We start from the raw sequence: 12,256 nt of genomic DNA, 5'->3' as shown, positions 1-12,256 counted from the left end.
ACCGGTCTGTCTTTTAAAGGCAGATGTAAAGAAGGCATTCAGAACATCTGCCTTTTTCTTATCCTCCGTGGTGACGTTCCCAGCCTCATCCAGTAGAGAATGGAGATTCTCCCTGGTCCTCCTCTTGCTGTTGATAAACTTGTAAAAGAGTTTCTTGTTCCCTTTTACCCCAGCAGCCAGGTTGAGTTCAAGCTGGGCTTTAGCCTTTCTGATTTTCTCCCTGCACATCTTAACAACTTCTTGGTATTCTTTCCGGGTTGCCCGTCCCTTCTTCCACAGGAGGTGGATTCTCTTTTTCTCCTGGAGCCTCAAGAATAGTTCCCTATTCATCCACGCCGGCTCATTTTGCGGCTCAGGGGGACAGCCTGCTCCTGTGCCTTTAAGACTTCCTTCTTAAAGAGCAACCAGCCATCTTGGACCCCTTTGCTCTCTAAGACTGAGCCCCAGGGGACTCTCCCTACTAGTCTCCTGAACAATTCAAAGTCTGCCCTCCGGAAGTCCACGGTAGCAGTTTTGCTGTTCCCCCTCCTGCCTCTACCAAGAATCGAGAACTCTACCATGTCATGGTCACTCTGCCCAAGACAGCCCCCAACCTCTACGTCTCCCACCAGACCTTCTCTGTTTGTGAACAGCAGGTCTAACGGGGCAGCTCCTCTTGTAGGTTCTCTTATCATCTGCATCAAGAAGTTGTCCTCCATACATTCCAGAAACCTCCTAGACTGCTTCTTCTGTGCTAAATTGTATTCCCAGCATATGTCAGCAAAGTTGAAGTCCCCCATGAGGACAAGGGCTGGGGATCGCGCAGCTTCCGCCAGCTGCTCATACAACACCTCATCTGTCTCTTCATCCTGGTTTGGCGGTCTCTAACAAACGCCCACCAGGATGTCTGCCTTGTCGGCTCTTCCCCTGATCTTAACCCATAAGGATTCAACCTTCTTTTCCCCAGTCATAAGTTCAGTAACCTCAATGCACTCTTTAACATAGAGAGCCACTCCACCACCCCTTCTTCCCTGCCTATCCTTCCTGAAGAGTTTGTAGCCATCCATGGCAGCACTCCAATCATGGGAGTGGTCCCACCATGTTTCTGTAATGGCAACTAGGTCATAGTTTGCCTGCTGCGCAATGGCTTCTAACTCTTCTTGTTTGTTGCCCATGCTCCGTGCATTGGTATAGACACACTTTAGCTGGGCCTCTCTCCTCACCCCTAATCCTATTATCGCTCCCCCAGGCTCACCTCTAGCAGGCCTGGTTTTATCCCCTTCCCCCCTCATGTCTAGTTTAAAGCCCTCTCTACTAGTCCTGCCAGCTCCTGGGCAAGGATCCGTTTCCCCCTTTGAGACAGGTGATACCCATCTGCAGACCTCAGGCCAGGGGCCGAGTAGACCGCCCCATGTCCAAAGAACCCGAGATTCTTGTGCTTGCACCAGCCTCTCAGCCATGTGTTTATGCGATGGGTTTTCCTGGTTATTGCATTGTCTATCCCTGCCACTGTAGGAATACCTGCAAAAATTACTTGTATGCCTGCATTGTCATCTAAACTCCCCAGCCCCCTAAACCTTGTAGCATTTCCACGTGAAGCCTTATCTAATCCAGTAACCCGACCATCTGATGCCAAAGGGTAACGGTCCGCAGTTAGTAGTAAGACTAAATAGTAGCACTTAACCGTAATCCAGCAGGGGATGAGGCCGAGCTTGTCTTCTGCCAGGGCTGCTCTCAGCCCCAGGGCACGGCGAGTGGCTGCGGGCAGTGCATCTCCCAGCTGAGGTGCCTGTAAACACCTGCCAGCTGTCCTTGTGGACGGCCTGTCGTCGTCATGGAAACTGATTGTAACAGCACAAAGGTTCCAGGAGCGTGGGTGATGTCAGCTGTGACATCCTCTGGGGGGCCTGGAGCCGCCCTTTTTTGGCCTTGCAGCCCATCAAGCCAAAGCCTGCTGTCCTGCACGCGGTCCCACCGGGCAGAAACTCCTGGGACGTAGGAAGGTTCAGGGGAGGGGACAGATGCCTGAGGGCATTCTTTGATTCCATCCCAAGAGTTGTTTTGTCTTTGTTCTTTCCATGTCGTGTGGTTTTTCTTTGCTTTTCCTTTTGCTATTTAACATCTTTTCTTTCTTTTATGCTTATTTCTCTGTTCCTTTGCATTGCACTGGTTTGGTTGTTTGTTGGTTTTTTTTTCCTTCCCAGAAATCAGTCACCAACAGAAGTTGTCCTGTTAGCCCACATCCACCAAAAATCCCTCAAATACTCTATTCTTACAGCCAAGACAGACCATTTTTTGTTCAATTGCAGTGCACTTACAGACCGTATTTCTAGTCTTGTTCCTGCTGAGGTAGTGGTAAAGAAACTCCAGTCTGCCTGACAGCAATACATTGCTCAGAGTAAAGCTGCTTGAGCACACAAAATGCTGTCAGGCGTCCGAGCTGAGCAACAGACTTCATTCCTGAATTGCACAGCTACCAGTAGAAGTGACCTCCACGCTGTTTGGCCTGTCCAAGGAGTTCACACAGCTCTGAGTACCCCCATTTCTACGCAGAGTGGTATCCCCCGTCGGCTATCAGCTGCTACTGTAAGCTTTTTTTCTGCTGCTTGAAGCCAGAGGGGCCATACCCAGCTGGCCCTTAGGGACCTCCTTTGACCCAGGCCTCCAACGGAAGTGTACCACTTACCCCAGAATGGCTACTGTAGACCAGGGCTATCACAGGCACAGTTTTCAATTGCCCAGGGAGCGGAAAGGTCCAGTAAATGAAGATGGAACTGCTTACCCCTTTGTGAGGAAGAGGGCTCACACCGTACTAAACAAGAGCAGAATTTGAAGCAGTGATCCTTCCCTTGGGGCAGCCAGCCCTGAAATGAGGTGAGGGAGGGGTGGAACCAGGCTGCCCCCCTTTGTCATCCAGGTGAGTTGCTTCCCTCTTTTTGCTCCTGAGCAGAACAAGATTTGATGAGGAGGAAGGCCTGTGAAGTCCAAAAAGACTGCTTTCATACTTCCTCCCCGTTTGTGTTAGCTGGCTGTCACGGAGTTATCTAGATCAGTGTATGCCTGTGGCGGGACAGTGGGCCTGTTTTCCTGTGTTTGGCTTCCTTGCTTTGCGATGATGCTGTCTTGAGTTCATGTGCTGGACTCTTGTATTTCGTGTCTTTGTTTTGCTTTGCTCTGATTTCCTTGTTGTTTGCCGTTCTTTTGTCAGTCTTGCTTTATTGCTGCTCCTTTGTTGCAATACCTTTGTTATGTTCAGATGTGGTGATTGATACTTTTCCCTTTCCCATTCTTGGAACTCTTTTCTCCCTCCTTCAGGGTGTTCCTCTTTGTTTCTTGGCTTTTCAGGTGACTTTGCTTTGCCTTCCTTGGCTTTTTGGTCCTTCCTCTTTTGGTTCTTGTTCCTGGATTTGCTTTCGTCTTCGGCTTTCCTTTTGTATTTTTGCCTTGCATTGCTTGTGAATTTCCCTTCTTTTCCGTGCTAAGCACTGTGCGACGTTTAGGGGTGGGAAAAGGTACCGAGGTGCATGGATATGGAGAAGAGAAGCTCTCCTGCTGTGGCTGAGAGGTGATCCAAAGGAGGCCTCCCGAGCAAGCACCACAAAGGCAGCTTGCTTCTCCAGAGGCTGCAGCATAAGCTCGTGTTCCTTGTGGAGGACTCCGTTGTGCATCTGCAGGAGCTGCTTTGGCATGGAGGATTTTGTGGAGTTGCTGCCAGTCGTTGCTGGAAAAGAAGGGTGACTTGTGGGCTCTGAGGAGGGGATTTTGTGTTTTCATGGCATACAAATGCATTCCCTTTTCTGATGTGTTTTTGTGCATTGGTGTTTCAGGCGTGTGAGTGAGGACTCTCCGCTGGAATTTGTACCGAGAAGAGCCCAGGTGAGGAATGGAGCAACGTGCCTTGGTGCTGTGTTTGACTGGGGGAGCGGGCAAGGAGGAATGTTTGTAAAGGTGTAGTTGCTCTGGATTTCACTGAGCGGGACGAGTCTGGGCTGAAGTTTTCTGTCATTCTGTTTGTTGCATCGGAACGGCTGCCTCGGTAGATTGGAGGGAGGGAGGGAGGGAGAGGGAGATTTTAAAGCTGGAAGCAGTCCAGAGCAGATGGCATTTCTGCCTGCTTTGATGACGCTGTTCAAAGTCTTTGGGTCTGCAGTGCGGCTATGCAAGGTCCTGATTCAAAGGCAGGATTCAATCCAGTCGCAGCTCATTGCGGGCAAATGCTTCTCTTAAGTGGTCTTCTGAATCAGCAGTGTCAGGGATTTTACAGTGTGTGTGTTGCTGTGGCTGGCAGTCTTTGCAGTTAGGAACGTCTTCCTGTGTTTTTCTGTTCCGAATAGGATCCCATCCTTGAGCTGCATTAGAAGCAAATTGTGATATCATGTGCGGTAAGAAAGGGCAGAGGAGCAGGCTCCTCCGGGTGGTGATCACGTCAGCAAGCTGTTGGAGCTGAAGGAGCATTTGGACAATGCTCTCGGAGCTCGGGTTTGCATTTTGGTGGCCCTGTGTGGGGTGAGGAGTTGGACTTGGTGGCCTTTGTGGGTCCTGTCCAACTTTGGCTGTTCTCTGGTTCTGTGAGCAGCGGACAGGGCTGATTTGGCGCAAGCTCCCGTTCCACGTTCAGCATCGTAGGTGCTGTTAGGAGCTGAGGTGGGTGCCGTGGCAGGCGGCTCCTCAGTGGTGGTACTCCAGTGATGGGGGTCATCCTGCCGTGTTTCTGGGATAGCAACAAGGTCACAACTTTCCAAGTGCATCAGTGTTTCCAACTCCTTCTGCTTATTTCCCAGGCCGTGTGCATTGTCATAAAGGCACTTCAGCTGGGCTTCCTGTCTCACGGCCTTTCTTTTCTGGAGGATCTAGGATTCCCTAGAACATCCTCCTGCTCTTCTCAGCAGGAGGATGTTCTAGGGAATCCTGCTGTTCTAGGGAATCTACTCAGCCACTTCCCCGGGCATCCCATTCCAGTGGCTGTCCACTCTTCCAGAGAATCAGTTCTTCCTCATATCTCCCCTGAACCTCCCCTCGCACAACTTGAGTGACTGGAAAAGGAGAGACATAAACCCCATTTTTGAAAAGGCCAAAAGGAAGACCTGGGGAACTACAGGCCTGTCAGTTGATTATGAAGGAAGTCTTCAGGAAACTATAGTAAAGCAAGCCGAAAACAGAGGTGATTGGTGACAGCCCTTACTTCACTAAGGGCAAATCATGCGTGACCGATTTGTTGTTCTTCTACGATGGCATTATAGCATTAGTGGGTAAGGCTGAAGCCTGAGCTTCTGCTGTCATCTATCTGGACTGACGTGGATTTGACAGATGGACAGTTGAGTGGTCCATTAATTGACTTAGCTGGACAGTTAGACTGAGTGGTTGCCGTCAACCATTGTCGCTCATTGTGAAGGCAGAGACCAGTGGTGACCCTCAGGAATCCATTGGTGGAGCTATTCAAGAAATATTTAGCTGTGGTACTAAGGTACGTGGTTTAGTGGGCAATATTGGCAGTAGGTGGACCGTAGGAGTAGAAGATCTGGAGAAGCGGAGGCTCAGGGGAGATCTTCTCTCTCTCTATAAATCCCTGAGAGGAGGCTGTGGCAAAGTGGGGATTGGCCTGTGCCCCCAGGTAACAGCGATAGGAAAAGAGGGAATCAGAATCACCAAGGCAGGAGAGGATCTCCAAGGTGATCGAGTGCGACCGTCCACCTACCACCGCTTCCCCACTAAACCATGTCCCTTAGTTCAGCATTTAAACATTTCTTGGACACCTCTGTGGATGGTGACTCAACCACTTCCCCGGGCAGGCTGCTCCAGTGCCTGACCACTCTCTCTGAGGATAAATTATTCTTAATATCCATCCTGAACCTCCCCTGGCGCAACTTGAGGCCATTCCATCTCATCCTATTGATAGTGAGATGGGAGAAGAGGCCAACTCTCACCTGGTCACAACCTCCTTTCAGGGAGATGTTGTGAGCTATGAGCCCTCAAGTTGCGTAACCGTTGGGGTTATGGCAACTGATTGAAAATGATGGGATGGAAAGTAATGAGTTTCCTCATAGGAGACACTCATCTTGAGCTGTCAATCTGAAGAAGTGCAAACAGATGCGGACAAAGGAGAGTCAATGCGGTGTATTGAAAAAACATGCAAGGACATGACACATAAGTTGCCAGGTTTGTGGGAAGGTCATATAGCGTACCTCCCCATATTTATTTTTCAGACATCATCCTCCGTGCTAGTGAGGCTTTATCTGCTTGGTTTTCAGGGCAAGTTTCACATTCAGGGATATCCTGTGCAGTAGCGTCCTTGTTGCAGACCCTGTTTCTGTATTGCGTCTCTTCCTCTGTGACACCCCAGGGGTGTCACGGGCCCGCTGAGCAAGAAGAAATTCCTTGTTGAGGTTGTCAAGGCACTATGAAAGTTTTCCCGGCAAAGCTGTGGATGCCCCGTCCGTGGAGGTGTTCAAGGCCTGGTTGGGTGGCGTCCTGGGCTGCCTGGCCCAGTGGGTGGCATCGCTGCACACAGTGGTGGGGTTGGACGTACCACTTGTTTAACGTCCCCTCCAAGCCAGGCCATTCTATGGTGCTGTGATTCTACGATGTAAGTGTGACAAACGTCAGCTGTGGTTTTCTGTAGGTGTCAGGGAATGGTCCCCCACGGTGATGGTGCCCAGAGCAAGGGACAGAGCTCTGCGCCTACCCTGGGAGGACTCTCACCCTCCTGAGCTGCCCAACAGGATGTGTTCACTGGGGGAGGTGGCTGCACTGCAGCTTCGCTGCCACGGTTGCGCCCAAATAGCCCCTTCTCTCCCCAGCAGAGGTGCCCCAAGCAGCGACCCCAGGCAGCCCTGGTGCAGCGCATCACAAGACAAGGGGTACACGGGGAGCCTCCTACCCAGCATCACGAGGCCGTGAAGTCGCAGTGCCCCACCTTGCTGTGCTGAGCCGTGAGGTCATAACGCCCATCTGTGACGTCTGTCCCGAGCTACAGGATCACTGTGTGCCTGCCCCGACAGCAGCACTTGCTGTGGCTGCAGCAGCTGTGGTGGCAGCATGGCACGAGTGTGGGGGTCCGTGGCCCCTGTCCGTCTCGTTGTTGTCCTCCTCCTTACCGCTGTGTGTTCCCTGGAGAGCTTTGCTGCTCCGTGGCGAGCACCGGGAGCAGGTGGGTGGGCAGAGAGGGGGCCAAAACTGAGCAGCACTGGGGGCCAGAAGTCAGGCTGTATCCCCATGGCGCCAGAGCACGGTTCCCTGGGGCCTGCTTTCCATGGTGGGCAGATGGTGATGGGCAGCACCTCAGGGGCCAGGAAAGAGCCCGTGGCAGCTCTGCTCCCCAGGGCTGGTTCCAGCCGTTGTCGGGCCGTGACTTGGCCTCTTGCTGGCTGGAGCACAGCCTTCATCCTGGGAGTTGTCGTAGGGGGGAAGTTTAGAGGATGTGTGCTGGGAAAAGTGTGAGCGTTTCTGACCCAGCCTCATGGCACTCCCCGTAGTCGAATGCCAGTATTCAGCACAGCCCTGGCTCGCAGCCCAGAGGAAGAGACAGGCATGGTTTCCTCCAGTGTGACCTTCCTTTGTGTACGTGAGAGATCTCCCAGTAAGAAAGCCCCGAGGGGCTGTATCTTCTTCCACACGGTCCATGAGGCATGTGGAGAGAGTATTTTGTAAGCTGCTGGGTGCCAGCCAACAGGTCCTCCTGGCTGCTCTGCAACTTTGGAAATCACGGCCTGAGTCTTTCTTCCGTGCCGTTACCTGACCCACCTCCGGCTACTAAGGGAGAAGATTGCAACATGCAATGGGAACTAGTCTTGTCTGTTCTTCTTGATTCTAGATGGCGCCTTTGGTGTTCCGTTTCTGGATGGTTGCCTGGATCCGGATTTTGTGCCTCAGGGGAAACCCAGAGGTAAGTTGTGAGCGTGTGTTTCCTCAACGGCAGAACGATGCATGCCCTAACCGTTGGTAATTTTACTGAAGATGCTGTCAAGGTCTTCCTAATGTGCTTACACCTCGAAGGGCTTGCACAGATAAGTCCTAAGTATTTGGTTAGTTGGAGAGCTGCCACATATGAGTGGGATGGTTACCCCTGCCATCAGCTGAGAGCACCCAGACCTTGGTATGTGGGTCATTCCCTGACCCAGCGCCAGACCCTGCAGGTCACTCAGGAAATGTAGGCCCCAGTGTGCAGTGGAAGCTCTTCTCACCTGTGTCTGATCCCGCTTGTGCCTGCAGGCCCTCTTGGTCAATCAACAGCGTGGAATCGTGTCCCTGAGCCCGGTGTGGATGCTGGAGGTAAGTCTCCAGTCTTCATTTTCTCGATATTTGTTCCTATTTGGTTGTGATGGTTCAGCAATGGTTCATCTTTTCATTGGCCAGCGGGTTCTTCTCTGTGAGAAGCATGGGTGTTTACGATTTCTTGGGCGCTCCGTGCTCCCAGTGTGGTGTTGGCTTGGCCTTTGTGCATCCGAGGCCCCCCAGTAATGAAGCCTCAAGGGGATGAATGTTCTTCAGTGAGGTCCCTGAGAGTCCTTTCACGTGGCCTGGAGAGACTCTTTGGAATGCTGCTTCAGCAGCTTTCCAAAGCCAACAGGTCAGCTGGCTTGTGTGCCCCTCTGGATCTTTAATGCCGCGCCCGCATCGCAGGTGATTACCAGAGCCCCTTCCAGATGCTGCTGGTTCCTAAGGAAGAGGGAGATCACAGTGTGCAGTGGGAACGTTTCTCACGTGCCCTCGATTACAGCTGTGTCTCCAGGCAGTGGCTTGTCAAAGTCTCAGTTTAATCAGGTCCATGAGACTCAGTGCAGTCTCGTAGGTAGATCAGCAAAAGGGGGGAGCACTTAGGTTTTCATGTTGTTTCCAAGTGAAGTGTGTCTTCGTACTCCCTTTGCAGAAGAGAAGGGAGGATGTGGGTCAGGATGAGTGGTGTGCGTGGCGTGCTTTGCCTTGCAAAGGTGTCTTTGCCAGCCACTCCAGCTGTGAGGTGTTTCGAGTGCCTTCTGCAGAGCCAGCAGGCAGGGTTCAGTTGAGTGTAAAGCTGGGTCGAGCTCCGGGAGAGCTTTCCTCTGGGCAGCTCCACACGTGGCTAGTTTTGTCACAATTGCGGTGCCACTGCAGGCACCCAGGGACTGTTGCAAAGATGCTCCTGAGTGGAAGGGAGAGAACAGTGTCATGAAGGAGTCCCCTGTTTTGATTGCCTCGTCTGTCATTCTGGCCGCAAGAATGTTTAATGAGAGTTGCTGTGTGCTGTGTTTGCAGGTGTGACTGGAGGTGTAGGTGATCCAGCTTCCCCTCTGCGATCCAGGATGCGTGGGAGTCCGTCATCTCGCATGGGTATGTCATGGCTTTATAGATCCTTTGTGACAGCTGACAGCGCAAAGGCCAAACGTCAGCCAGGTCTCTCGGCAGATGTGAGAGTGTAGTCCTGCATGGTGTATGTCCTTTCACTGCGCGATCCCCTGCTATGCTTGGCAGTGCAGTTATGCCGCTGTGTGTGATGGAAACTTTTTGTGGACCTTTGGTTGCAGAAGTGTGGCCAGGGAAGGCGTTGCCAAGTCCTCAGCTCTTTCCTGTGCTGGAGCCCCGCTGGAATCCCAGGGGTAAGTAGTTTATCTTTACTGACTTCACTGACTCCCCACTGATCTTCAAAACTTCCGGCACAGGCGATGTAACTTCCTACGTTGTGTTAGGTCCGGAAAGAGGAAAGGATACATCTAGAAGAGGGAAATACTCCCCGAGGTCATCTCCTGGGCTAAAGGAACTCCTGAAGGAAATGGAGAAGGCAGCGCGTGGTGGGTATACTTGAGTGTGTTCACTGTGAGACTTGGGAAGCTGAGGTCTGATATGCATGGGTGGATAAGCTGTAGCCTGCACGGCAGGAAGGGATCTCTCAGAGCCATGGTGTGGTGGTGTTCCGTGTAACACCTTGCAGGCACTGTCAAGCTCCAGAGATGGTCTGCTGCCACTTCTGCATCCAGCCAAGACCCCGAGACGGCTGCTCGCCCAGCATGACCGTAACTTGTCAGAGCTGCTTTGTGCAGACATTGGCACCCAGATGGCAGCAAGTGGCGAGTGCTGTGCTCCTGTTTGAACAAAGCCCTCTCTGCTGCTGAGCAAGTTCAAGGCAGGAGGAGCATCCCAAGCAGGGGTGGCTGTCTTTGCTAATGCTGGAAATGAGGTGGAGATGGTGATTCTGGAGATGTTTCTGCCGGAGCTTGAATTTGAGCGTGCAGGTGCCTGGCTGTGATGAGTGGAACAGGATGGTTGGTGATGGTCCCAGCATGGTGCATGAGGGCCCTGCCCAGGGGCCTTATTCCTCGGGAGGCGTGAGAGGTTTTGGCACCCTCCAATTCCTGGGAGGGCCCAAATGCCCTTGGGCAGCGGAGGGGGTCGCAGTGGCTTTGGGGGGCTGGGACCTGCAGACTTTGCCTGAGCTCAGGGTAGGAGTAGCTCAGTTCCTGATGAGAGGACGTCACATCCAATGGTACTGTCCTGTTTCTTTCCGAAGGAAGTGACCAACCATCTGCACAGGACACGCTGCGGTTTGGCAGCCATCCCACACTGCCAGTCTCGGCCAGAGGAGCACAGACAGCGCCGACAACTGGCATGCCAGGTAATTTGTGTCCTGTGGTCATCCAGTGTCACTAACCAGAGTCAGTGTGTGCCTGCAGGCTCTTCCTGCCTGCTCTTGCACCCCAGGTCAGCAGCCATACCTGAGCGTATGAGCACAGAGCACATGTAAAAGAAGCCAGGGGTGGCTCTCTGAAAATGGCTGACCTCAGTGGGGTTTGGTGAGTTGTTCCAGCAGCATGCCCGAGAAGGTACATGCAGACCTCTGTGACGCCGCTCACCTCCCAGTGCTCACAGAGAGTTGTGAGCTCTGCCCTTTTGGATGAGCGGGGTCCTGTGTGGTAGGAGCGTGCAGGAGTATTTCTCCCCTGGGCTGGCTGCGGCTGTGCCCTGTGCTGGCTTGAGGCTGACCTTCAGCCTGGGCGGTGTCCTGAGGAAGAGCTCAGGACACGTGCGCTGGGGAAAGTGTGAGGGCTTCTGCTGTGCAGTGCTCCCCGCAGCCAAAGCCCAGAGCCCAGGGCAGAGCGCCAGCCCTCGGCCCAGAGGAATACATGGGCAGTGGTGGTGCAGCCTCACCCTACCCAACGAGAAGTGGAAGCAGTCCTTTTTGTCCCCTGGTGCTTAGGCACCAGAGACAGAGGTGGTAGCCTCTGATGAAAAAGAAAATCCCGTGGGTCCGTGAAGCACACAGTGAGATGATCTGTAGCGCAGGTGATGGTAACATGCAGCATTATCTCATTTCTTTCAGGGGTGGATGCTGGGAAAAACACAAGGGCTGTGCTTCAGGAGTTTCTGCAGGTGCACTTCACCCTAGTGATCGCAGTGCTTGTAACTGTGCTGCTGTCTGGGCTGGTGATGACCTGTATTGCTGTGTCGTGGATGTGGCACAAATATCCGTGAGTTGTCTTTTCCCCAAGACACTTAATTGCTGCATTTGGCAAGGAGGCACTTGTGGCGCCGGGATCCTGGGCGGCCAAGTGAGCTGCTGGCAGTATGCTGCTCGGATTAATGTTGCGGTGTCTTTTAAGTGTCCTCCTAATTCCCATCAGTGAGTAGTGCTTTCTGAAACTCATTCTCACAGAGTGTGCAAGAGGGCAGAGACAGCTCCAGGACAAGCTCATCCTGAGAGTGACCGGGAGAGAGGCCAATCTGGAGGTGAAGGCAGAGCGGAGCTGGGAGAGGCAACAGAAGATGCCGTAGTTGCCCAAGAAAAGAAGAATGTGTCCAGCGGATCCAGCCCGTTCCCCTCCTCCTTTGAAGCGGAGTTTGAACAGCTGTGCAGCAAAATCAGCACAGACCCTTCCCTTTGGCCCACGTGTACCAGCAGCTCTCCCACGGACGGCATCTCTTCCCCAGATGCTCGCGGTTCTCGGGGTTCCCCATAGCCATCTAGTGCTCCGGTTACCTGTGTCAGCAGGGCTGGGGTCCCCTGGAAGACCCCGCTTTGTGAGTAATAAAGACACCCTGTGCAAAAGCAGCTGTTTTGAGCATTTCCATGGGGTTCTAGTGCATAGGGAAGGGCTGGGGAGGCTTGATATGTGAAGAGTTGTCCTTGAGCTCTTCTAGGCTCCTGCCCTGAATCAGGGCAGGCGACGAGGGAAGGAAGCAGCTGGAAGGGGGAGTTTCCAGCACTGAGCACATGTGGGAGAAAGGACGTGGTAGCAAAGGCTACCAGTACAATGCTTACACCTGCAGGTGAAGAGGCGACAGCCTGCCCTATGGCAGTCCTGGATTG

General features: G+C 52.9%; 1 protein-coding gene across 1 annotated transcript; it reads left to right on the top strand.

The window, feature by feature from the left end:
* The first annotated feature begins 1,879 nt into the window (after positions 1-1,879).
* Positions 1,880-11,998, top strand: LOC121108896. Its single transcript, XM_040657173.2, has 9 exons — positions 1,880-7,126; positions 7,790-7,861; positions 8,188-8,247; positions 9,211-9,285; positions 9,480-9,551; positions 9,642-9,743; positions 10,460-10,564; positions 11,270-11,417; positions 11,603-11,998. Exons 1-9 carry the CDS (start codon positions 7,015-7,017, stop codon positions 11,904-11,906), a joined length of 1,050 nt encoding a protein of 349 aa, XP_040513107.1. The 5' UTR covers positions 1,880-7,014; the 3' UTR covers positions 11,907-11,998.
* The last annotated feature ends 258 nt before the right edge of the window (positions 11,999-12,256 follow it).

This window comes from Gallus gallus, unplaced genomic scaffold (assembly GCF_016699485.2).
Source record: "Gallus gallus isolate bGalGal1 unplaced genomic scaffold, bGalGal1.mat.broiler.GRCg7b scaffold_49, whole genome shotgun sequence".
Taxonomy (NCBI): domain Eukaryota; kingdom Metazoa; phylum Chordata; class Aves; order Galliformes; family Phasianidae; genus Gallus; species Gallus gallus.
This window is presented reverse-complemented; position numbering and strand designations above follow the sequence as displayed.

Coding starts and splice junctions, on each gene's coding strand:
- LOC121108896 (XM_040657173.2), top strand. CDS start 7,015: ATGGCACGAGTGTGGGGGTCCGTGGCCCCTGTCCGTCTCGTTGTTGTC. Junction 10,565..11,269: donor GCCGACAACTGGCATGCCAG/GTAATTTGTGTC, acceptor CATTTCTTTCAG/GGGTGGATGCTGGGAAAAAC. Junction 11,418..11,602: donor TGGATGTGGCACAAATATCC/GTGAGTTGTCTT, acceptor TCATTCTCACAG/AGTGTGCAAGAGGGCAGAGA.